This window comes from Trachurus japonicus, chromosome 2 (genome assembly GCF_045865225.1).
Source record: "Trachurus japonicus isolate A0001 chromosome 2, Traja_1.0".
Classification (NCBI taxonomy): Eukaryota; Metazoa; Chordata; class Actinopteri; order Carangiformes; family Carangidae; genus Trachurus; species Trachurus japonicus.
In genome coordinates this window covers 5780924-5807508 of record NC_140908.1, presented here as the reverse complement: position 1 = coordinate 5807508, position 26585 = coordinate 5780924, and the positions used below count along the sequence as shown (strand labels likewise).

The 26585-nt window shown below is 41.7% G+C and overlaps 2 protein-coding genes across 5 annotated transcripts in view; one reads left to right on the top strand and one right to left on the bottom strand.

Annotated features, from left to right (window-relative positions):
* The window catches only part of LOC146990679 (gamma-aminobutyric acid receptor subunit beta-3-like), a 58716-nt gene extending 38748 nt beyond the window's left edge, over positions 1-19968 (bottom strand). The window contains exon 1 of one of the 4 annotated variants that reach the window (XM_085797114.1): positions 19282-19968. In XM_085797114.1, the coding sequence (XP_085653240.1) occupies positions 19282-19433 (152 nt within the window). In that variant the 5' untranslated portion in view covers positions 19434-19968. The remainder of the gene's footprint in view (positions 1-19281) is intronic. The other 3 variants (XM_085797105.1, XM_085797122.1, XM_085797096.1) reach the window with 3 other exon arrangements.
* Positions 36-24911, top strand: LOC146990678 (gamma-aminobutyric acid receptor subunit alpha-5-like). Its single transcript, XM_085797168.1, has 10 exons — positions 36-567; positions 1122-1206; positions 2081-2202; positions 3595-3662; positions 4903-5123; positions 9777-9859; positions 14550-14693; positions 21160-21312; positions 21515-21726; positions 22110-24911. Exons 1-10 carry the CDS (start codon positions 552-554, stop codon positions 22407-22409), a joined length of 1404 nt encoding a protein of 467 aa, XP_085653294.1. The 5' UTR covers positions 36-551; the 3' UTR covers positions 22410-24911.
* Positions 24912-26585: the final 1674 nt, after the last annotated feature.

Below are 26585 nucleotides of genomic sequence, written 5' to 3'. Positions count from 1 at the left end.
TAAAAAATTATTAGCCTCTGTTGCAGCACCTCGCTCTCTCGGACCGGCAGTAGGCGGTGTAGCTAAAGAGAGGGTTAAAAAATAGGAAAAAAAGGAAAAAGATGTGGGGTAATTTCCCTCTCCTCGGAGACTGGAGGACAGGACCGAGGGGGCAGTCCGAGTCCGTGTGATGCTGCTGCTGCTGCTGCTGCCGCTGCTGCAACACCTCTGGAGGCGATGCGATGCAGGAGACGCGGTGCAGCAGGCGCTGAAAGGGGGAAGGCGGTGTAGCCTATAGGAGGAGAAGACCAGACAGACTACTACAACACCGCCTGATGGGGAACCGCTGAGAGAGAGAGAGAGAGAGAGGGAGAGAGAGGGAGAGAGAGAGCAGTAGCCCATGGTGGAGAAGCTAAAGGGGAGACAACCGACAAGCGCCGGGATTAGCTGACTGAACCCGTGATCGCCCAGCTTCAGCACCACCGACGGAGACCCCCCCATCCCTCCTAGCCTCCGGTTGCTGTTTGGGGGAAAAAAGGTAAAAAAAAAAAAAAAAAAAAATCTTGGTGGTGATGGATCTGCATTCAGGTAGCCCCCCCTTTTCCCCCTCTAAATCCTCTGGCTCTGGTATTACAAGTCAAACATGGCTATTTATAAGAATGGATGAGAATGAGTTTCATGTTTTTGGTGATGGAGAGAGTGGAAAAAGGTGATGGTGGAGGAGAGGAGAGGAAAAGAGAAGAGAGGAGAGGAGAAGGGGGTTGGCCCGTTTGAATTGTAATGCGCTTTACACAATGGGGATCATACTGCAGAAAACAATTTCCTGATTTAGCCATATGCCTTTTTCTTTGTGCTGTGGACTCCCAGTCTGTGTAATGTCTGTGGAGCCGGTGATGGAGATGTTTTGGATGTTAAACAGTTGCAGCCTCAGTGAGCAGAGATTGTCCCACAGCTTGATTTAGTGATTCCTGTAATAGTCTGCCTGTCTGTGTATGCAGTGGGGTGAAGAGTTTCTTTGTGAGTTGAGCTGCCTTTTTGGGATCCTTAGACTATAGCCACTGTTTTAACAGTAGATCTGATATTTAGTAATGCAAAATTCTTCCTCTTTTTTGTCTTTGTCTGTATGTGGATGTGTGTCACAGCTCTCAACAACAAAGTGAGCAGAATTTCAGTCATGGCGAGGCTCGTGCTTTCCCTGCTGCTCCTGTGTGGTGGATGCCAAAATAGGTAAACCAATCTTATAATTTCAAACAATTGATTAAAGCATTTTGAAGCCAAGTAGTTACCAAACGTCAGTGCTGTTTATCTATAAAATGAAGCTCCTTAAACTGCATCGGTGGACTTATTATAAAAGTGAAATGTCTTAAAGCTGTCATTGATTTAATAGTATTGAATCACAGGTTATATTTCCAGCTGCACTCAGTAGTGTTGTCAATGTTTTTGATTGCTCCATCTGCAATTTAACAAATGAAACTCTGGGATATTCATATTTTTTTCTTTTATACTGAGGACTCCTGCCAGCTCTGCCCTCCCAGTTGTGATTGATTGCATATCCAAGCTGCACTCTGCTTACAGCACTGCCTAAGTGGCTGTCCTGCACTCAGGAAAAGCAAGAAAGAAAAAAAAAAGGGATCTCTGGCAATGCTGTCAGTAAATCACTGGAATAGTCACTCTCATCAGACTAGATCAATGGCCTTTAGATCCCATGTTCAAATCCAAAACCTAACCTTTGTGCCTGTCTCGCTCTCTTGTACTACTTCTGCATGAACACAGTGTTCTCTGTACAAAAAAAAGAGAGTAATTTTCCCCATTTTCTAGCCACAAAGGATGCACTCATCCTTGCAGACACAATGCCCTGGTTGTTGACATATTTAGAAGGGGAACTCATTTGTTTATATTTGGATCACGTGTCACAATCTTAATTATCTCTACTGGTAGTTGTAAGCAGCACTTATGTTCAATAATTAATCACAACAAGAGTGTCCTTAATGCGGCGAGCTAATTAATCACAATAACCACGTCATGCGTGACGTCCTGCTGTATTTGGTTAATGCCAAGATGTTGTTTCTCCTCATTTCCTTCCTCTCCTCTCCTCTCCTAGCCTCTGCCTGTCCTCCGAGGCTCAGAAGGAGGCGGCCGCCAACGACAACAGCACCGTGTTCACCAGGATCCTGGACGGGCTCCTTGACGGTTATGACAACAGGCTCCGGCCGGGGCTCGGAGGTTCGCTTCGCACACCGTTTCATTTCTTATTTCTCTGGGGATGTAACATTCAGAGCCCTCTTATTTGAAAACAAGAGTCATTTTAAATTTTAATATCATAATGCCACAGTCGGTGTGCTAACCTAACCTGCTAACCTCTCAGTCTCTTACAAGAGGCCCCATTTCCTGCTGCGATTTCACGCACTGATTCATGGAGAAATTGCTGGGAAACTGACAGATTACAGGGGTAGAAACTGTGAGAGCAGATGTGAAAGTTGCGCCCATGTCAGCTAAGGTGAACACACACATGTTGTTGTCAGATGCTGCGTTTTCCCTCTGAGGGACCGCGAATGAATGCTCCTCGTACACCGTCATGTTGCTGAGGGAGTAAATCAATCAAGCCATCTCCAATATCTCAAGCCTGAATTCACTGCTGTGGCGTTTTATTCACGCTCCTCACCGTGGCAACAGGAGATAACCTTGAGTGCCGACGAACTGCCATTCAAAGATGGAGACTTTTTCTAAAGGGGCTATTGAAATGAAAGGTTTCCATTTTTTGTCATTTTTGCCATCATTGACTCACTCTCTGGCTCTTTTGTCAACAGCAGAGCACTTGGTACATTCATTCAAATAATGTGCTTTATTTTATTCTCATGACATTGGCCCTAATTTCACATTTCCCCCCATGTATATACAGCACTTGTCCAATAAAAGGCGGAAACGTAGCTTTTTTCAATCCCCTGATGTGTCATGGCAAAAGCCTGCTCTCGCATCCTGGTAACGGTTGCTACCCTTGACAAGAGGGCCTATAAATACATACCAGAAAAAACATTCAGGCCTTTATTCGGCATTCAACAAGCCGCTCTCCATGGCACAACCAATCCCCAGCTCACCGGAACCAAATTGAACAAGCACAGGGGAGATTTTGTCGGCTTTCGCCGCAACAAACAACAGAAATAAAGGTGCTACCTATTTTCGCAACATGTTTAGAGGAAATGTGTCGGGAGAGAAATTCATGGAAACGCTGAGCAAGACAGGGTTTGTTCAGGAAAATGTATTCTCAACTGCTCTGAATATGATTGTTTCCTGAATAACTTTTGGTTTTAGACTGTTGGTTGGATGATGTTACCTTGGGCAGTGGAGAATTGCTGCGAATGTTTTAAAGACTAAACAACTGATCAATGTGGAAAGTAATTGCAGCCCTAGGAAAAACACCACTGAGCATTTCAAATACTAAGAAAAATTGAAAAAATATTAATTTAGCTGTGCCGTGGAAGATTGTCCAAATATCTGAGGATGACACAAACTTGCAGATATATGTATAACACCCAATACTGTACATTATAATGTGCTTCTCTGCCTCTGTCTGAGCTCCCCTCTCCTCATACATTTCCACCTGTGCTCTCTCAACAGAAAATGTCACAGAGATCAAGACGAATATTTTCGTCACCAGCTTTGGCCCGGTGTCTGACACGGAGATGGTGAGTAGATCTGCAGCAAACACAGACAGAGATTGACTAAGCTGGACAAACACACACGTCTCCAAAGCCCGTCCAGACTACTATCGGTATTTTTAGATTGAAAACACATATTTACATTTCATGAGACTGACGCTGCTGCACTTGCTGTTCCTTGGAAGTACACTCATGTCCTAGTTGTGTCTTTGAAAATTGACTCTTTTTAGTTCGTTGTAAATGAAATGAGTGTGGATGACTTCAACTTTTAAGATTTAATGCAACGTGGCAGGGCCCTTCCAACTTGTTCCAAATGATTCGTCTCTCAATTAATTCATTCTCTTATGAACTATAAAGTTCCACCTGGATGGCAAAATGCATTAAGTCTTCTCTTGCATTAAATCTTCTATTAAACCCTGCCATATCCCTGGCACACTTTGACACAGCAGTGATCAAACTTGCCACTTTCCTATAATTGACTTGAAAAAAGGTATCGACAGAGGAGCACGATTGATTGATGAAATGTGCCAAGAGACTTGAATGGTTCTGCGGTCCATAAAAGCGCATGTCAGTCTGCTAACAGCATCATTATTCTGTGGGATGGAGTATTGTATTTGTTTCTTGGCCATTTGTTTTTCACGTCGATATTTCACACATGAGCAAATTTATGATGGATTTCTACAGTACAACGTTTGATCATCATATCTATAAAAGCTTCTTATGAAGAAATAAGGAAGAAACCACTGTAATAGAAAGCTCAGGGTTGGACCATTTTCTGCTGATTGACACTCGACTCTAAAGAAGATGAATTAGCCTTCGTTTCTCAACGCACTTATTATCTTTGTAACTCTAAATAGGCCTTTAAAGCTCCATTAGGAGAAAAAGATCCATTAAAGTATGACAGTCCTATGAGAGAAAATGATGTTGCAATAGAGTCAGGAAACCAAGACTAAGTCTCCATATAACTTTGAATTCTTATTTTGGGTGAAGCAACACCACAGCAAGCGATGTTCTGAGGCTGAAGAGTGAAAATGACAACCATCTCTTAAAACGCAGCACACACTCCAGTCGGAGCAGGATCTTTCGCCTTCAGCATCCTTTGGTATTAACTGATCACAGAGCAGGCAGACTGGTAAACATGAGAGCAGCATGAAGTCTACTGGCATCGCATTACATGGCTTCTGGGTCCAAAAAGTTAGCTCTCTCTGCTATTTTAAGCTGAATGTGCAACACAAATGCTCATTGTCTTTTTGGGTTTGTCTATCAGGAATACACCATAGACGTGTTCTTCCGTCAGAGCTGGAAGGACGAGCGCTTGTGCTTCAAAGGGCCCATGGAGATGCTGCCGTTAAACAACCTGCTGGCCAGCAACATCTGGACCCCCGATACCTTTTTCCTTAACGGAAAGAAGTCTATTGCTCACAACATGACCACGCCCAACAAGCTGCTGAGGCTGAAGGACGACGGCACTTTGCTTTACACTATGAGGTAGGTCATAACACATCTGTTGGTCATCTTCTTTTACCATGAGCTATGAACTATGGGTAAGAAGTCTGCGTCAAATTAATCTACTGTAAAGTACAGACCCTTTGTTGACTGAGGCTGGCGGCACTAGATTCATTGGAAATCTCATTCACGTTTCTTATTGGATACAGTATTGGGCTACACAGTACTAAGTTTCAAGGTGCAATTTTTCCTATTTGTAATGCTAAAATGAAAACAACTGGCATTTATAGCATGTTGGATAATAATAGCACAGAAACTATATAGAACAGGGAGCAAGACCAACACTAAACACAGTACAGCTTTGAAAACACAGGGATAGAGACCCTGTGTGGGAGTCTGGCTGCATGGAAACAGTGACACCCAGTGGTTAATCACAGGCATTTGATTTCTCTTAGAAAAAAAACCCACTTTGTAACAAGAGCAAAGGGAATATTAAATAAAAATAAATGTTTCTTGAACTACCTGCATTCTTTCTGATATTATTATTCCCAATACTTCTAATACATTTTGGTTGTTGATCACTTCACTGTTTTAAATGTAAAGACCAGTGACATGGCTCTATGAAAGTGTTTTTCTTTCTTTCTTTTTTTTTTTTGAAAATATTGCAGAGGGAGATCATCTATTATGGAAAGCAGCCTTATTGTGAACTCTAGTTTTTGGCAGTAATGTAGTGGTAAATTTAAAAAAAAAAGAGAGAGAGAGAAAAATAGGCCAACAATGCACTCCAGATGGCGATCACTAAAAACTAAACCACCAGTATTTAAACAAAAAATACCGAACACACTGCATCTAAAACTGGGAAATGAGCCTTTAAAGAGTACCCGTAATTATTATTTCTTCTTAAGTTGAACGTGTGTGTAAGCACCAGGACTCACTGTGACCTTTGGGCCAGAGAATTAGAATAATTCTGTGCTTATCCTCAGGAGTTACTGTAGCTGCAGGACTTAAGAGTGACTGTATCACGGATGAGAGCACTCTATCTGATACCAGTCCCACCCAGAGGGAGAATGATGCCGGATCCAGGGCAGATTATCCGTCCTGACATATATACATATCCAAAGAAGAACGTATTTATAGTCACCACTTTGTCACAAGCACAAAACGCACACATGGACCCACACTGTACACCGGGGTGTCAAGCATGTTAATCAGTTGTAGTGACGGTGAACTTTGACCTCGAGGCTTAACAAGCGAGGGATTGCCTGAACATGTGTGTGCGCGTTCATTTTCATGTGAGTAATTTTATGGAAATCTATGCATACAGTACATGTCTTCATATCTGAATGCTAAGATGCATACGTGTGTGTGTTTGCCTTGAACAGTAGAGAGAGACAGAGTGAGTGTGTCCATAATCTAAAAATGGCATCAGATTTCCTGCCACAGTAGAAACCAAGCAGTAGTAGGTTGCTTTTAATCGTCTGATTGTTACAGTACTGTGTTTGTCATTATCAGCAGGGCTTAACCACAGACAGCCCTGATGAAATTTGCTACATAAACACACACTCACTCACACACACACATACACACACACAGGCCATCTGGGTACTTGCAGGTTACAGCAAACTAACTCCACAGTGGAGGTTTCTTTTCCCGCCCACGTGTACAGTATGTGTACTACACGTTAGCTGTTCTTTACAATAAAACACTTGTTATGGTGAGAAAAAGCAATTAAATGCACAATTAAGTCTTTTTGTATTAAGCCATCTATCTACTGATCTCTCGTGTTTTCTTGACCTTTACTTCCTCGTTGATTGAGACCAACAGGCTGCACTAATTGATTTGTAGAAATACTAATGAAAACTGCAAAAAACAGAAACTTTTTTCTTCTCCTAAATCAGTACATTGAGAAGTATTTAAGTATTTAATAAATCTAATATAAAGGAAATATTTCACGTCTAACAAATGTACAGTATATAAGATGTTAATCTGCAGTCTGCATATATCCATCTAAATTATAGTGGAGATGGAACATAAGATGGAAATTCAAATAAAGCACAAATATTTCAAATTAGCACTTAGGTAAATATACTTTCCAGCAGCGATACTGCACACTGGGTTTGCACATTCATGCTCAGTAGAGTAGAAACACTAATTGGCGTGCACGTACACATTTTTCACATCTTACACCACCCTTTCTAAAGCGCCACATGTTTGCATCCCCATGGGATCCACACAGACAATGCACAAGGACATACTGCTACATGAACAATATGTCAGTGCATATTACAAACATTAAATCCGCTAACACACACCAACACACTCCCTTATATCATGTATGGGTATCAATGAAAACCCCCCTTCTAGACTAAATGTTGTTGCGGCGCCGACACGTTTTAAAACCATCCGCAGGGGAGAGGTCGGTTTTTAAAGAGCAAATTTTCATGCATTTGTCTCAATGGATAATTCATAAAATGCTCCTTTTCACATCATCACTATGCAATCTTAATGCACACCGTCTTCTTGATGGCGGCCCATTATAGCTGAATATACTGGCAACATACAGCTTTATCGTTGCCATTCTCATCCATGTTGTTCCTATACAGTACACTGGTGAGCCTCTATCAAGATGGTGGAACATGCTACGATGCTTTGAGTTATAGCATAGTGAATAGCTGCAGTTCAAGGACTATGACAGTGTCAGTTTGAGTATATTAAATAATCAACAACTCCTGCAGCTGCTTCAACAAAGACACTTCACTCTGGTCTATTATGTTGGTCCAGTCTTAAATTTGCATGTAAGGCCTTTAACAAAAATCGGAGCCTCTTAATAGTATTTCCCCTATAGGACGCCTATATGCTGGTCTGTTCCTGGGCTTTTATTACCTGACTACAGGCTAACAGAACAACAGAAGTTATGGTAATTTACTATTTTACCCTGATATGTAAATCACAATAGCAATGAGATACATAGATTCTGATTTTAAAAGGACTGGCCCAGATCAGTATACACCCAAAATTAACAGCAGCTCTATATTTACAGGCATTATTCCTAATGGGGCAAGGCCACATGAATAATGAGAACAGCCAACAGCCATGTGCTCATTTATTTATCCCAAAGACACTCTTTCCTGTCCTCTGTACTAACTCCTTCAGCTGTTTTCGACAATAATGCAATTGAATAATCCTGCACTGATGTGGAAAGCAAGCTGAGCCCCAAAACAGTCGTCTCCATAGGGTCTTACCCCACTTTGTTATGCTTCATGCACCTTCATGATATAATTGGGAAACCTCCTGCCTGAGATACATATTGTATGCAGGAGGTTTTGGAGCATAAAAACACACGTCCCAAAAGGATTTGGTTTTCATCAAGACTATAGTATAAACAATCATTTACCTCATTGTGTAACTAATGTCAGGACTGCTCACATGCCTGGGTGCTTAAAGCAGAAAACAAAAGCCGATGCAAGAGAGACCTGTGCGATTTTCTGTGCACTGGTTTCCACACCACTTAATTTTCCTTAATGCAGTCCATTAGGTTCACTGAATCCACATCATCATATCACTGTATTAGTATTTATCATCATGCAAGAGGCAAGAATACCCAGAGGGGGTTGATTCAATCTGGGCCAGATAGCTAAAAAAAACAAAACAATTACGATGTGTATGCTTGATTTGTGTGCCCAAGCTCTTTAATATTACGGTTCTTTTAGGGCACGGAGAGGAAGCATTATGGCAGATGGATAATAACAGCACAGAGACAGAGATTTGAGAGTCTGTTATTGTGTTTGTGAAACAGGCTCATCAGTCGTGTGATTAATTCAATACAAAAATAAAGGCAAAAGACAGATTAAACCTCAGCAACTGATATAAGGTTCATCTAGAGATTAAGACCGTCCAGAACAGGATAGAAAAGGATGAGAGTTTGTCCCATGGTCCTTCTGTTTTATAGAGATGATTTAAACAGACCACCAGGTGGCAGTATTGTCACTATAATGCTGGAGTTACTGACTGAGAGAAATGCAGCCCTGAAAAATGTTAAGTATGAAACTGTACCACAACATCAAATAACACGGTTACATTTTACATTGACCTTATTGACTGTTGCACACATAGCGACAGCTTGCAAAAGGGCACATGTGTAAAAGTCAATAATGAATTCAAATGGGTTAAAAAAAAACATGCAAAGCGTGGTGCTGAAGGAGGATTTCCCACAACCTGGCAACCCAAAATTTGTTCGTATTAATGGCTTACAACTGATCTAGAAAGCATTAGTAAATTATTCAATAACCATTACCAGAGCCATAAATTACAGCTGCTTGTCACTAACTGGAACCAATATGAAAAACACAACTTAGTTGGGTTTCTACCTGTTTTTAACCTAATGTTGTGATCACATCACAGAATCTACAAAAAGAGGAGGATGGCTTAATAGTAATTGCTGTAAAAACAAGTCACAACCTTTCGTCTAATTGTTTTTGGTACCCTGTAATTTCCTTGATCCAGCAATTGTAGCTGTTCCAGTAATTATACTGTACCTTGAACAAGAGGTCTACATGCTCACTGAAATGTGAAATTGTTAAACAGGGAATGAAAAAGGAAGTAAGACAGTAATACGAATTGTCTAACAATGTGTTAATTACAATATCAAAGCGTAAGATTAGATTGTTAATGAACATATTGTGTATTTTGTCTTAGATTGACCATATCAGCAGAGTGCCCCATGCAGCTGGAGGATTTCCCCATGGACGCACACGCCTGCCCTCTGAAGTTTGGCAGTTGTAAGTAAAGTCATGTCTATTTTAAAATAGTAATTTTATAACACCAGCTATTATGATGGACTGTGCAGTAGTAGTTTTCACTTGAATGACGCAAGTCATATAAAAGTCTGATCTAGATTTGGAGAACAATGACAGATTATTTTGGGGCCGTATTGGGTAATTAATGCATTGCTTCTTTTTGGCAGAGTCATTATCTGGAGTGCTGAGTTTGCTCCATTTACATCTAATTCCTGATTGTCAAGTTCACTTTTAAAGTAAGACTATGCAACTTTAACTGAAGAGCAGCCACCTCTCAAAAGTCACATTCCAACAAATAATATGACGAACAGTAAGAAGAACTTAACTGTAAACTATGCGTGACTGTATTTTATGTTAATGTATGTTTATGTATTTGCTCCTCCACTGCAGCAGGTATTAAAAACTTAGGAAAAGAAGGAAGTTGCACTTAATTAGGCCGTTGAACGGAAGGGTTTTCCCCAATGCCCTCTTAACAGGATGGCTCGTCTGTATGTCCTACCAGTGAGGACATGTATAGAAACTTGAGTGGCCCTGGGGGTATTTAAAGACAGATCTGGCCAAATGCCACACCTTGGGAGCCTCTTGGGCTAAAGGGATGAGGCTCTTATCCCCAGATTTCTGTGAGACTCGGTCCACCCACACTCACTATATAAGAGAAGCACACTTGACTGCAATCCAATTATAGTGTAAGGAGCTGCTGGGTCTTCCCATTGCAAACTCTAACCTAATCGCCGGGTGCAGTGCCCTGCAGGTGAGAGGTGTAAGTGTATAATAGGAATAATGCGTTGAGGGCAACCCTGCATTTTTTTTAAGGTGGAGTGTCCTAGTGTACGGAAGATCTTTGCTTTCATTGTTTTTCCTCCAGATGCTCTGAGACGAGCTGAGCCTCTTTGTCTGACCTCGCCTCCTCCTGGTTTAGCCCATGTCCTCAGGGGGCCTGACGCTGTACATACTAAACCTCCATGACACTGCTGCACTTCCACTATCATGAAAAGGATACAACACCTGGTGTAATGAAAAATGGGCAAAATTAATCCCCCATGTAAAAAAAAAAATAAGCCACCAAATCTCCCCCTGCATGGCTTTGCTGGACAGAATGAGTTGCTTAAGTTTTTAATCAATATTCTGCCATTTGAATAAGATAGCATGTTGCACAGAATTTGCAGTTATATCCATCTTCTGTAGCTAATAGCTTCCACCCATTGGTGACAGAATAGTTATTTATCGTGCAATTAAAGCAGGGAAGTTTGCTCTGAAGTTGCTCCAGGTAAAGGGCAACTAATCCCTTATTCTGGCCTCTGGTACCTGTCCTAATTTAGCTGCTGGTATTCAGCCATATAATTCTGCAATACACACTACACAGTTAGTGTAATACAGTATGTTATAGTATTTAGTTAAAACTGAGACCAGTTATTTGTAGCATTTAATTTGAGATGCTTTTTTTTTTTTTTTTTTAAGAAACCAAGGCTGCATTTTCTTATTTTACCAAAATACCAGCTGAGTCGTTTCAATGACAGCAACATGCAGTGACTGTCAAGTTTGCAGAGGGGCAGTAGTGAACTTTAGAGAACTGCAGGTGTGTTAGACACAACAGCCTCACAACTCAGTGACTGGAAACAATGACAACTAGTGTGACAATCAAATAAAATCTGCAATAAAAAAAGAAAAAAAAGCAACAGGTTGAAACCAACCTCAGGAGAAGAGCTGATAAAGAAAACCAGTGTCTGGAAAATGACCACATGATTACCACCATCGCAAGCTCTCGTTCATAGGGAGGCGGATGTGCACAAATTGCTTGTTAAACCAAATCAGTGCATAAAGATGCAGATGGCGGTGTGTGAGGTGCACAAAACCTGGTTCCCTGAGCAACAGGGAAAATAAACTGTGGTCCAGTGAGTCATCTGGTTGCTCTGGTGAACATACTGTACTCTGTGAATCACTTAACAAATACACTCTTTCTCCAAGCCTTTCATATGAGAGTCTGAGGAACATGAATGAATCTTCAGGATCAGTACTGTATATCTACTCAATACTCAACAACTACGCACCACCAGTGCAGGCTCCTTATCAAAGAGAGGACTGAAGCAGCTCTAAAACCAAAGACTCAACCTAATTCTTAGACACTCCACACGCACACACACATACACACTGAATTTGGAGCAGATAAGATTCACTTTTCTCAAGACTGTACTCGACTCAAGGCAGATTACACCCTTGGTTCAACAACCTATGTTTATGCTTTTCTGACAAGCGCCCTTTTGCAGTCACAAGAGAGAACTGACCATTTCTTATGAATCCCAGTCCCTTAGTTACCGTTGCTATGCCAAGCTTCCCAGTATTTCTTGGCACATGTAGTGTGCAGTGATTAGGATGCAAGAATTACCATAAAGACTCTCTTTTAATATAATTTTTCGATTAATAGCTCCTTGATTTCAGTGGTGGACAGAAGAGTCTTTCTAACAGCTTGAACTGACAGCGATTGCTGGCAGACCTTTATCTGTAGCCAGATAATCAAGCTCATATTACTCTACCTCCCAGGAATTCTTTGAAAATACTGTCTCCAGCTGAGTTTTTCCTGTTTGCAGTGGACCTGTTTTGAAACAAAAGTCCTGCAAAATGATTTTGAATGTGCACAACTGCTAAAAGATTTAAAGGGATAGTTCAACATTTTGGCAAATTGGCCCATTGCCATAATCCCTATAGTTTTAGGAGTAGGAGGTTTGTTACCTTTAATTGTTGGTGCATGTTGTTTTTAGAACGGCGGAGCAGAGCCGTGAGCTGCTCAGAGCTACGCTACGGAGGCTCATGGGATTTCTTGGTTTCCTTCATCAAACTCATCAAATACACAATCCAACAACTCCAAAACACTCTCACAGACAAGTTGTGACCTGCTCATTCACCACTGTGAGATAATAACAGAACGTTACCAGACAGAGTTGTTTTAGAGGCAAATTCATGCAAAACCGCTGATGCACATTCCTGTCGGGGGCAGTTTTTCAGCAAGCAGTCTCTGCATTTACCTCTAAAACGACTCCGTCCAAAGCAAAAAGCATCCTCATCACTTAAAGGGTCATAAGGGCGAGGATGATGACTCATAATTTGAATTTCCTCATATACTACTTTATATAAATGTACTAATGATAACAACAGATAAACACACTGTTAATTCACTTACGTGTTTTGGGCTGCTGTAGCCTCCAATCTAAACTATGTGGAAAACTTCATATGTAGAGGAAATCTAATTATTGCCTGAATGTTGACTATATAACAACATTTTGTGCTCTGCAGTAGCTTCACTCAGAGTGCAAAGACCAGCTGTTTAGTAAGTGATGAGTTTGGCTGAGTTGTTGCTCCCCTTCGCCTCATACACAAGGCGGGAGCAGCAAAGCATTAAGTGTGAACTGTCAAAAAGTTGGCACAGGTGCTCCCCCCTGCCTGCCAAAGTCTTTAGCTCTTCCTTTGCGTAATGAAATTCACCAATAATCCCTTATTCCAATCTAACTACCCTCCAATTAAGGTCCTGGTCTTTGCCCTGACAGTGCCCAAATTTAAAGACTACATTTATTGTACAGCAGTGTCCAGCTGCCAAGTGAACACCTGCAGTGGAAATACTCAACCTAAGATGTTATCTGCTGGACAGATACAGGCAACGCCCCAGCCCCATTACACAAGCCAAGGGTTTAATTCACGGTTCTGTTCATAGATACCTAATGTACGTAATCGTCTTCACAGTTCACAGTTTGCCGGTTGCAGTGTGCATATCATTAAGTGTTGTTGTTTTTCTTTAAACTCCTAAAAGCAGTGTTTGTCACTGCAGAAGAAATTACATCCACTTTATATCCCCAGTATGACATTTTAGCCTTTGGAGAAAATCAAAATCAAAACTAAAGAAATTGAATATCAAATGAGCTTGAGCATCCACACTAAGTGGGCTGACGCAGCTCTTGTCCTGTCTCATTATTTCTCCCCCTCAGTCTGGTTTTTGCTTCCTAATATATTTTGATCTTCATCAGTATTTTGACTCAATCACTAATAGCTTTTCAGTGACCTACAAGAAATGACGTCAAAGCCTGTCACAAAAAATGAGTCAAAAGTGAATAAATTATCGTCTTTTCTTATAGATAAAAAAAAGAACTGATGCACATGGCATCAGAAAGGTAAAAGACTCAGCCCAAACAAGGGAGCAAACGATCAATGTCCAGTGTTTGTGCTGCAGTTCAACATGAACAAATGAAATACCAGGAGAGGCCTCTGAGTTTGTGCTCAGATTTTCATCACAAGTGTGATGCAACACATTATGGTTAATCTGACTCAGTCTCCTGCTGACTGTGGAGCTCACCTCTGACCCAGAAGTGTGGTTTAAACAAAAATACACTCAAATATCCACCCCGCCTGTCCACACACACACACACACACACACACACACACACACAGACAGGCCTGCAAGAAAAAAAATCTGTTTTTGGCCTTAAGCCTGCAGTCTAATCAAAAAGTGCTAGAAAGACAGTGCATCAGCACTCAGTCAAATACACACACTTGCACACATGGGCAGCCACACACAGACAGTATGATTGATGACGGCGTTGAAGCTTCCTCTAATACGTTAATATGCATTTTGGATGTTCATATATTGAAAATGAACGTGCCTAACATCCTTCTCTGTCTCTCTCAGATGCCTATCCAGTGTCAGAGGTGGTCTATACTTGGACTCAGGGAGCTGCCAAGTCCGTGGTAGTGGCAGAGGACGGCTCCAGACTCAACCAGTATCATCTAATTGGGCAAACTGCCGGCACAGAGGACATACACACAAGCAGAGGTGTGTGGGCTGTTTAGAGTTTGTGAGTGTAGCTAGTGCTAATAGTAACATAGATGCTGTGATGGTTGAAGTAGTAGTAGTAATGTAAAAATTAGAGGATCAATGAAACAATCGCAGATATAAATGTAGTGGGAGTTCAACTTAATCCCAAAGCGTCAAAATCTTTTCATAACTTCCAAAAGCACGAGTGATGCAAGAAAAACGAAGAATAGGTAACATGTGCTGGAGAGAGAGTTTGAATCCCAGCACACAGACATCGTAAAATAAAACTGCAGCATATACTAGATAATAAAATAGGACAACTGGGTTTATACTATCAGATTAGACCTGCGTGAAACAATACATGTTCTGAATGTAGGAACATCCAGTCCATACAGTAATAGGCCAACATAGTCTAATCCAAATATTATTCACTGTCAGCGGGGTAATGCTAATGCAACATCATCCATTATTGCTTATGCGGTGAGAGAATATGATTTGTGTCAGCGTAGTTAAAAGGTGAAGGCTGGATACTATATTCCTGATATTGTGAAGACCAATATTGAATTAATCCGGCCAAAGAAATATTGTCTTTGTAGTCAGGGTGAACAAGTTGTACTACATCTGGGATTGGGAGCATTTTGCCCCTAAATTTTGTGACAGTGCAATTACATTTTTGATCTACTTGCACATGTGCAACCAGTAAATTTGCCATTTTTTCTGGTGAAACTAATATTTGCTTAGCAAGTTGATTTAGGTGGTGAGCGCTCCAAATTTTTCTGCTTGCACTCCTAAAATTTCAAGTGAGGGGCCACTGTGCTCCTAGTAAAAGAAAGTTAGTCTGGAGCCCTGTGCAGTGGTTTATTCCTGCTTAGTAAACACATTTAGCTAAGTTGTAAATGGGCTAAGTTTGAACTTGGCTGATCAGGCGCAGTCGGCCACGATAGTTTATTTTGAGTCACTCCCACATTCACAAACTTAGAACTGCAGGTAGTCCTCGGTGCAAATTAATCCACTGCTGAAAATAAAACAAAAACACTGTGTACTCGTGTCTGAGTGACAGTATGCCTGAATCTAAGAAGAAGAGATCTTTTAATGTTGCTTTTTCATTTTTAACTAACGAGCTTGTCCTACAAACAGGATAGAGAAGTAATGAGAGACTATGAGCCACATTGTTAGTTTTGACCTTTGAAGAGGTTTTTTGTTTTTCAGAAAATACATAAAAAATAATGCCTGACCTTTTAATCTTTTTTAAACATGATATGATTCATATTATATAATAGAAAATGTTAAGAATAATTTCACAGGACAATGATTGCACTGCATTTTTTAAAACGTCTACTCCACTGACTCACTCATCAGATGCAGCAAGTAACGGGTTCATCAGGTCGACTCAGCTGCTGCACAACAGGCCCTGTTTGTTATTTTTAACTAAAGAAACCTCTTCTACGTACCACTACTCTCATCCTTATACTTTTTCCATGAGTAATTTAATACTTTATGTGATGCATGATAAGTGTAATACCAAATAATGTGATGTAACTAATTCTAGATTAGAAAAGATAAACGCTGCGAGGAGAGATGGGCGTGCAAGGCACAGAGTAAATGTGGGAAACATTATCAGGAGATCAGAGTCAATGAGTGGAGGCTAGTGGAGGAGAGTAGCCTATCCCTCACACAACCAGCTGTCTACAGGCCCGGACCGCCCTGTCAAACAACACTTATCCCCGCATGAGCCCATGCGCGCACATACACACACACGCACTTATACGCAGACACATGCACAGTCCACACACACACATGGAGCTAGATAGAGACCTGAGACCTAGGGTTAATCCCCCCCCATCCAACCACCCATCAGCTTTTGCATAAGAAGATGACATCACAGATCAGCGAGGGATTGGTTGGTTGGCTGTCGCTGAGTGTATCTGTGTGTTTGTGTGTATGTGCTCTTGTACATTTATCTCTGTGAGTACACCTGCCCTCGCAATGATGGTTAAAAACCTGACAAAGTGATGGCGAGCACAATGACCCGGTTAATTCAGGGTTAATTCTGGGCTGTGTGTTTGGTTCAAAGCTGGTAAACACCAGCGCTCGTGTTACAGGATAACACACAGCCCTAATTAAAAACAACTGATTTACTTTATGAAGTATTTGAGGTTTTAATTTAGGACCTCACAGAGATACAAGAAGAAATGTGTGTGTGTGTGTGTGTGTCTGTTTGTCTGTTGGAATTGGACAGCCTCGCTCTGACACGTGGGGGTTAGTGGGGGTGGGGGCGTTGAAAGGCATCTGCTTAATACTCTTATGTAAAACGGAACTGTATTACACTTCCCTCCAGTTTCTAGTAGAATCATTATTAAAAGTGTGGATTTCCCCTCTTTTCTATCCACGCACCACAACAGCAACCGTCCCTGTGCTGGCTGACTCAGTGGTTTAGTAACTGCAGGGTTAAATGGGTTTGTTGGTGCCGGGACTGCACACAAAGCCTCTCAGCTTAGGGGTTGAATTTGCAGGTTAACTCATTGGATGGTTTATCAGGTGACTTTTTGACCAGTTTGGCCAGTTCCTAGACCAGTTATTTATTATTTAAAGGCTGGCTGAGAGGCTGAGTAGCTACTACTGTATCTTTTTTTTTCACACTAGGGACAGGAAATATATTTACGTTCAAACGTAGTCAAAAAAGCACCGCAGAACCCAAAGCCAGTCTGAAAGTGTTAAGTAAAAACGATGCAAGACTGCCTTCCTGTGATCAAATCCTTAATCAAGCAGTTTAATCACAAAATTGATTAAGACTATACTTAAATTAAAGCTTCCCTGTGGAGGGTTTTGTTATGTTAACTCACTCATGTGTTCATTTTCTCACCATAAAACACTTGCAAAGCCGTTTTCTATACTTCCAATCATGCGTTGTTTACATCCATGTTTGCTCTTTGCTCCACTTCTTGAAGTATTGTCTCATCACAAACTGTTTGGTAGCACCACAGCTGACCTGTGAACCTAGTGGCAGGTGCACAATAAGAAAGCAGAATGGCGACCTGCACGCAGAGATATTGCTCTATAGCGCTCGTAGTGACCATAAAACCATTCAAAACATTCAATCGTGCTCTGTTTCAAAATAAGAGGCTAAAAAGCACAACATCATTCCACTATTTCCTCTGACAGTGTTTCATGACAACAACAACTACAACTTCCTTCTTGTAAAAAAAAATAAATCATTTGCTGCTATTTGTTTCCACATTTAATCAACCCCCAAGGTCAGTTTGTGCCTATTTTTATGTCAGACAGTTTACTTGACATCACCTTGTTTGTCCTAACTTATCAAACCGCCATCTGGTGTTCTGACTTATTACAACAAAATGCTAAACATTATCTGAGAATTCCATTTAGCCGAAGGACTAAAGGCAGTAAATCATCATTCATGCTGCTCAAAGCTTCTGTCTGGAAACCGTCCAAATCAGTGGTGGAGATTGCTGATGAGTTTTGGGCTCGGGGGGTCACATCCAGTCCAGTAGGTTAATTTACGCTTTGTATGTCTTTGGCTGTCTCACTCCACACACCAAATATGACACTTCCAGATGTGCTAGAGCAGAATTTAGACCCTACAGTCTTCATATTAACATGCTGAAAAATGAAATATCATCACCTCAGATGCAGGTGAAGTTTAATCAAGGATGTGAAAACAGATTCACACCCGTGGATAAACCACAACCTGAAGCAACCTTTTTTTGTAACAACTCAAGCAACACCTTCTGACAGCTGTTCTGGTTTCATTTCCCTGTCTGTTTAAAGAGCCAGTAGCTCCCCCATTTGCCGACACAGTGACCATGGATGAGTTTCCAAAAAAATAGAACAAAAAAAAAGTTAACATTAAGGACGATAAACAAAACCAAAACAGGTGCATTAGGAGCGAAGGCCAAGAGATTTGTCTTTGCTCTGATAAAAGGGGAGACAGGAGCGAGCCGTCACCTGGAGTTAACTGCTGTTTCTCCACTTGATTAAAAGAAGTCTGACAGTCGCCTGCTGTGTTATTGAGTCTAGACAAAGTAATGAAGCACTTGTAAACCTGAGATTCAAAACAGCAGTCAATTAATGATTGTCTGGCCTTTCTCGTGTCGTTACTCCCAGCACTAACAACTCGTCTCATGGCTCTGGATGCAAGGCCTCAACCAACAAAAACAGTGGACGTTGTCGTCTCTTCAATGGGTCAAAGTCATAGTGAACGTTGATCCAGAAACCTTGTGTACATAGCTCTGTAGCTTTAAATAATGGATGGTTGTGAAGTCAAGAGCCTCTTGTTAGCACATATAATCTTTGACAACACTCCTATTATAGAACATGAAGGAGGAGATTAGACTACTAGTTGTTTTTTTAAGAACCAAACATCTTGAAGGACTTGACTTCTGTCTTTGGCAGCAGTATCTTTCCTAAAATATCTCCCTGACTCTAAAAGTAGATATGTTGTACTATAGCAATGTTTCCATCTAGAGACTTGTGAGGATGGCATCCTTTGGATTAGTACCTTTCTGTCATCTTTGCAAACAACTGAACACATTCCCAGAGGTTAATCAATCAAGTCAGAGGCAGAAAGTGTAGTTTTCCTACTCACCAGTTGACCAGCATGGCAGCATTGTTCTCTGACATGAACGGAAGTTCCCCTCGGACGATGGAAAATACAAATCCCTGGGAGAAAAGCAGTAAGATCCACCAGGGGAACATGTTCCTCCTCATTCCTCTGCCCCCAGTCCTGTCGGGATCCATGCATCAAGGGCAAAGGTGACCCTGGGGTGTCCCAGGTCGGCAGCGCCTGGATGTGTCCGGACGTTTCCGACAGCAGTAGAAGTCGACGGGGTAGCTGTGAGCCAGACGGCCTGGAGTCATGAGGGCGTCAGAGGGCCCAGGTGATGGGGTCGCAGGAAGAACTAGAGCAGTTGGGGATCTCCTGACCGAGACATGGCAGAGGCTGACGTCGATGGGTCTTCAGTGTGGTGGTGGTTGCCCTCAGCAGAAGAAGCGCTCTACTCCTACTCTACCTCACGTTCAGGCTGCTGCCGTCAGTCGATGCACGTCCTTCTTCCCCTCGTACTCCAGCCGGTCCCACCAACAATCTTTGATCATTATTCCACCCAAACAGCTGCCAGACCACAGAAAAGCAACATTAAAGAAGAGGAAATGGTAGAAAATGTCCACACGGTCACCCCCCCTCCATCCCACCAGTGAGTATAGCAGCAGCAGTGGCGGGAGTGTCCCTCTCCGTGGCTTAGGAGTGTCTGTGTGTGTGTGTGTGTGTGTGTGTGTGTGTGTGTGTGTGGTGGCCGTCAGCAGTTAGAGATCATGCTTCATGTGTGTTTCTGCCTGTGTGTGTGTGTGTGTGTGTGTGTGTGTGTGTGCATGTCAGCGCCTGGATTGGCAGGGCGGAGGAGGCGTGGCTTAGAGCTCTGCGAGGATCCCAGGACAGGAAGCCTCGCTCACCCTCCACCCCTCCTCCTCCCTCCTCCCTCCTCCCCTCCCTCTACTCCCTCTCTTTCTCTCACTGATGGCAGGATGCAGATTGTAACCAGGGATTAGGGAGGTACAAAAATCCGATTTTGCCTGGAGAAAGCCTTGTGTATTACTCTGTGTGTGTATGTGTGTGTGTGTGTGTGTGTGTGTGTGTGTGTGTGTGTGTGTGTTTGAGGGAGAGAGAGAGAGAGAAGAGAGAGCTTGTGTACATGTGCTCTAGTGTGTGGAATATAGTCATTGGATTTTTCATAGTTTACCAGCGCCTGCAGTCGCACACTGCTGCTGGCGAGGGGATTTTTTAAAGCCTCAAATGCAATCTTCGCTTGTTTAACTGAATATTGTGTCCCCTCTCTTTCTATCTCTCTGGCCCTATACTTTGCCTGTCTCTGGATTTACCTCCAACTGCCATCGCTCTATTGTTGACTTGCAAGACATTAACCGCATAATAATCTATTGTCACATTCTCGCAATAATTAATACAGCTTCGCACTCATTTTTCAGTTTAATAATGGACCTCGTTGTCGTCACGTTCAACTGAATATGAAATGCCCTCTTTATCCCAGCTTCATTTTTAACTGTTCCACCTCCGCTGCTTTCTGTTCGGCAGTTTCCACTATCTCTGATTATTTAATTACTGAAATAGCAGGAATGAAGAGAGCTACATTCGCTGAGGGAGAAGAGTTTTACCATTTTTGTGCCTGTTTTATTCAGTGATTGAGTGAATTTCATTGAGCGATTTGAGACCATTTTAGTATTAGGTCATAAAAAGTAAGGTTTTGCTGTTCCATGTGGGAGAACAAATATATTTTGTGCTCTTATGCGATCAAATTACACATTCACACTCTATGGCTCTATGTCCAAACAATATTTACCCCACTGAGACTCAGCTTAAAGCAGATATCTCATTAGAAAACATCTTACCACTCACCTTGTGCATTGTCGTTGTCTAACTTCATATTCTTTTTATTTCCTTGTCTCCCCTCAGGACAGTACACAGTGATGATGGCCCACTTTTACCTGAAGAGGAAGATTGGATATTTTGTCATCCAGACATATATGCCCTGTTTCATGACTGTAATCCTGTCTCAGGTGTCATTTTGGCTAAACAGAGAATCAGTTCCTGCAAGAACTGTCTTTGGTGAGTGAGGCTGCTTATTTATTTGTAATATTCCTGTTGTGCACATTCACACCAGGGAGAGTAAAAACAGTTGTCCACTGAGCAGCAGTGCTTGGTAGTAGTTGGTAGTTAAGAGATATTAAAGCGCCTACTTCTGTAGAGCTTGTTTCCAGACAGCTTGTGAAAAAAAAACTCAATTTAAAATGTTGTTGTTTGCACTCAGGGGTGACTACAGTACTGACCATGACCACCCTCAGCATCAGTGCCAGGAACTCCCTCCCTAAAGTGGCCTACGCTACAGCCATGGACTGGTTCATTGCCGTGTGCTACGCCTTCGTCTTCTCTGCCCTCATCGAGTTCGCCACAGTGAACTACTTCACCAAGAGGAGCTGGGCCTGGGACGGCAAGAAGGCCCTGGAAGCTCAGCACCCTAAGGTACAGCTTAGTCACTAACCTAAGGGCAGAAAACACCTTAAAATTCTACACAGGTAACGTTGGATAATGTCTTTATGGGTGCTCAGGAGAACTGTCTGTTAGCAGCTGCACCTGGACATCATAAATACAACCCCAACTTGTCACCTCTCACCAGAGGGAATCATGTTGCTCCCCGACTGAAATTCAATTATCCAGGGGCCAACGCTTTACTGGAACGTTTTGCCAGAAACGTTTTACCTCTGTAAAGTCACTAATCATTCTGGACAGGATGAAACACATTGATTATCTCAGGCCAGACACACTGGGAGAAATACTGCAGCACAACGACATCTGTAGAGGGCTTAAAACTAATTCACTGCTTATTGTAATCTGTCCCACTGCAGAAACGAGACCCGATGGTGCTGTCGAAAAAGCCAAACAACGTTTGCTCGGCAGGCGTCAACTACACCCCCAACCTCACCAAGGACGTGTCCATCTCCACCATCTCCAACACGACGTCGGTGCAGCTCCGAACCGCTGAGACCAAGATGGTGGACCCCAAGAAGACCTACAACAGCGTCAGTAAGATCGACAAGATGTCGCGGATAGTGTTCCCCGTCCTCTTTGGAACCTTCAACCTCGTCTACTGGGCCACGTACCTTAATAGAGAACCGGTGGTGAAAGGAGTTGTCACCTCAACGTAATCTCTCTCTTCTATTCTTTTCTTCTTTTTTATTTTTCTTTCGGAGACAGAGAGTTTGTTTATGAGTGGAAGTTTAAGCCTAATTGGAGAGTGGGTGGACTAAAAGGAAAGGAAGCTGTTGTAAGGTCTCTGCCCGCCTAGACTTAAAAAAAAGGAAAAAAAAAGAAACAAATATCTGCGCTTGAAGAACAAAAACAAACTATATTCAACTATCTAATTCAAGCACTTTGAATGGATGCAAGGCTGCAGCAGAATCCCTTTCCTGTTCTTCATGGCCCAACAAAATGCTTGATCACAAAGGAGCTGCTTCGACGAGAGAGTTGGTGCTTTGCTTCTTTCTCATCTATTCTACAGCAGTTTGCATGTTGCTCTCATCAAAAGGAAACCATGGACTCCTCTTTGTCTTGAATATTGACCAAGTATGTCAATCACTGCTTAAAGTATGAGAGCACACTTCATCGCTGTTACTCAAGGAAGGGTTTTAACTTGAACTAATGTGGACATTTTGAGCCGATTTAAACGCTTCATGTTCTTATCTTGGAGGCTTGAAATGCACTGAGCTTATGTTATAAAAACAAACAAACTGCAATACAACATTTGAATTTGAAAAATGGATTTTAAAAAATGTACCTAATTCTACTCTGTGTAAAAGAAACCCCTTCCCTTGAGATTAATGCTGCAAGTGCATTAATAATTTAGTTTTATGTCTCTTTTTTTGAAAAAAGAAAACCTTTGTGATTTCTTTGTCCTATTGCAGTGCTTGTGTGTTTCTTTGTACATCTTTACTTGAAGATTCAAAGCCTACTGCTGCAGGCCACATTTTCCAAATCAATGCTACCTGGAGGTGAAAAAACATGTATTTGGAAGATTATCATTGCTGCCGTTTCTGAGTTTTTCAATGTAGGCTCTTCTTCATTCATAAAAAATTCAAAAGTTATCATTAAAGGCAGCAAGCCAACAAGAATATTAGAAACTGTCTGTGGCCCACTTATACAGGGCGACTGGACAGCTGTGGATGGTGGACTCAGACAAATTTGGGATTGGATAGATGTACTATAACTGAATTTTGAGTCTGGGTCACTCAGCTAAGAAACTAATATTCACAGTCGAGAGAGCAGTGCCTGAGTGTGCCACATACAAATCAGCTGAGGGTTTGGCAACTGTCATTCAGTGAGATGACCACGGTTCCAGCCGATGTATAGTTGAGCATCTGCGCTGCTTTGTGCTGATCAAACTAAGGCAACAAGCAGAAACACTGATTGAAAATAGTGAAAATAAGTCAACAAACTTACTAACAAGCCCTAGTCACACCAGAAAGAGACAGAGCGCACTGGTACCAAGATCGCAAGAGAGAACTACCAAAACTAAGTTTTCTTAGTACTGATCTGTTCACTCTTTCTTGCTTGTTGTTCTTGGGACGGTCTGCCATTTCATTCAATGAAGATTTTTTTTTTATTAAAGAGGGAATGCTGGCTAGCTAACAAGCTTTTAAGGCGAGTCTCTAATGAGTTCATACAAATGAGACATGCTAGCTGCTTCCATTTCCAACTCTGGCGCTCACCGTCAAAGTGTGTGAAGTTGTGGTGTTAAGTTGTCCGGATTCATTTGCCAATGCAAGTGAATTCACTTTCATTGGAATGTATTGATATTGCTGCCAGATTTTGCCAATTTATATGTTTGTGTGACCAGGCCTTTGAGTTGCAAAGATTTTTGGGGAAATTAGGCAGAATGAGTCAGAATCATGTAAATAGACTTTTCATTTTCAATTTAACTCTTTGCTTTGACGCAAAAAAAGACAACACTGAAATTCTGACGACTGCGCTTTAAGCTCCTATAAAAAAAAACAAAAAAAAAAAACAACTTAAGTCTGTTGCTGACTTTCAATTTATGAAGAGTATGTTTTGTCTCTTTTCTTAATGTTTTTGTGTATGTGTGTAAGATTCTTTTCGTCTCGTTGCTTGTAGAGCTTACATCTAACCAAACCTGGCTTTTAATGTTTGAATTGAATCTGATTTTTATGTACTTCTTTCTACATTGACTTAATTAAAACTGGAAGCAATGAGCACACGTAATGGCATTATGGCTCGAGCCCACCGTAGCACATCATGTGTGACTTGTTGGACTATGGTGAGACATACTCAGGAACAGAAGGACCCATGCCTCCAGCAGAAGAGTTGCCTCTGAGTCACTACGTCTTTAATCACATGGATTTCCAACAGTGTAGTTCACTCTGCCACCTGCTGCTGGGAGCATTGTCCATCATAACTCTTTTTGGCACTGAATGGCTTGGTGAAAAACCATGTAAATAAAGACGACATCAGCTGCTACTGTACCTGCTTTGCTTTGTGAAATCGAGACCTTGAGTAACTAGCGCTTTTATTAAGAATTTTGTTGTGCCATAATATCCTGTGGGGGTTTTTGTGCTGGGTTGGGTTGATGTTGAATCTACCATTAATGTAAATCTAAGGTGTTGCTATCTGTCTAAATACTTGGTGGGTGTCAATGAGCAAGGCTAACACTACTATCAGTGTAAGTCCAATGCAGTGCAGTTGAAAAGCGATATACACGTCCATCTGGCAGCAAAGCGCAGATGAACAGAACAGACAAGCCTTTCTAACCTCGTTATCTGCTGCTCTACTCTCTGTTTCCGACTGCTGCTTATACACATTTTCCAGTCAAGTAAGAGTGATCAGTTTCTTTCTTTTTCTGATTATGCCTGCAGAGCCCTTCACAGAGCTTGGGATCGTTTGTTGTGTTGTGTCAGGGCTGAACTGCTCCAGTGCTGCTTTGTTTAAGCTGACTGAGCCTTATTCTGAGTTATGGTACCAAAGGAAATGACACTGTAATAAGGATTTTGGTCCCTAATAATATAAGTGTGTTTATTTTACTCTAGGAAAGGCAATGCCAGTTTGTCAGTCAGTCAGTCAGTCCCCCGCTGAAATATCTCAACATGCATTAGATTGATTGCTGTGAAATTTGGCACTGACATTCATGTTCCCTCGAGGACAAATTAGAATCACATTCGACTTGTTTAATACTTTGATTAATGACCAAATACCTGTAAAGCTAATGGACCCTGACGACATAAGGGAGAGTTAAAATACGCAAGGTATCAAAGATTTATTACAGTAACCAGTTCGGAACTAGAAAATGAGGAACATGTTTAAGTCTAGAAATGTTTCCTGCAACATTCCCATCTCTTTTATCGGAGCAGTGCAACTCAGTTAGGCCAAACTAATAGTTTTATAAATCCGTTTTCTTAAATTGTTTAAAAGACATTTTTTTTAAAAACAGCCTTTTACAAGCCTTAGTGGAGATTGAAAGATCGATTTTTCACAAGTGTGGACCAACTAATTTGTAGCCACAGAAAAGAGAGAGACGCTAACATGCTAAAATCACAGCCATCATTTTGTCAAAAGATCTGCATCTTGCCATCATAGAACTGAGTGCCCCAATCAATCATCCATCCATCCATCCATCCATCCATCCGTCCATCCATCCATCCATCCATCCATCCATCCATCCATCCATCCAACATCTCTCTCCTCTCTATAGCCAGCCAAGAAACGATTGCCCACCCCTCCCTCCTTCCTTCAGCCACTGTGACAGACTCATCTGCCATACATCTGTCAGAAAAGGGATTTAGTTCCGCTTAAGTTGCTTTCACCCGTTCAAGGGGGCCCCTTACAGCAAACTCCATTTTAAGCCCCAACCGGCCCAGCCGATGACAAATGCTTGTTTTTCTCTCTGTAGTGTCTGGACAGATGTGGCTGCTGCGTGTTAGGGACAAATTTAAGATTCATTATTTGTTCTTTATCCACAGCTAGCTCACAGCCAGTGAAGCAGACTGAAGTTTTGAACTAGGGTCTCTCAACGAGGGAGCGTAATACACATGCAGCAGTCAGCTTAACAGCATGAAGGGCTGTGATAGCAACAGTTGTCCGTCCCAGGAGGCCTTTAGGCAGCCGTTACACATGCATGAGAACTTTATTGTTTCTGAGCATCAATAAAGTACTTTTTAAATTTTGTTTTGGAGGAAACGTTAAACTGAAACCTTTGCTCACATTTTGCAAAAGAAATGCAGCAAAGCCATTGTAGCCAGGCTTAACAAATTGTTTGTGTTATTGATTCTTTGTTTTATGTATTATACTTAAAATAATCAAATAAAAGGGATGAA

Excerpts from the sequence above, each read along its gene's own strand:
- LOC146990678 (XM_085797168.1), top strand. Across the intron at positions 3,663-4,902 it reads CGGTGTCTGACACGGAGATG|GAATACACCATAGACGTGTT; the intron begins GTGAGTAGATCT and ends TTTGTCTATCAG. Across the intron at positions 9,860-14,549 it reads CCCTCTGAAGTTTGGCAGTT|ATGCCTATCCAGTGTCAGAG; the intron begins GTAAGTAAAGTC and ends TGTCTCTCTCAG.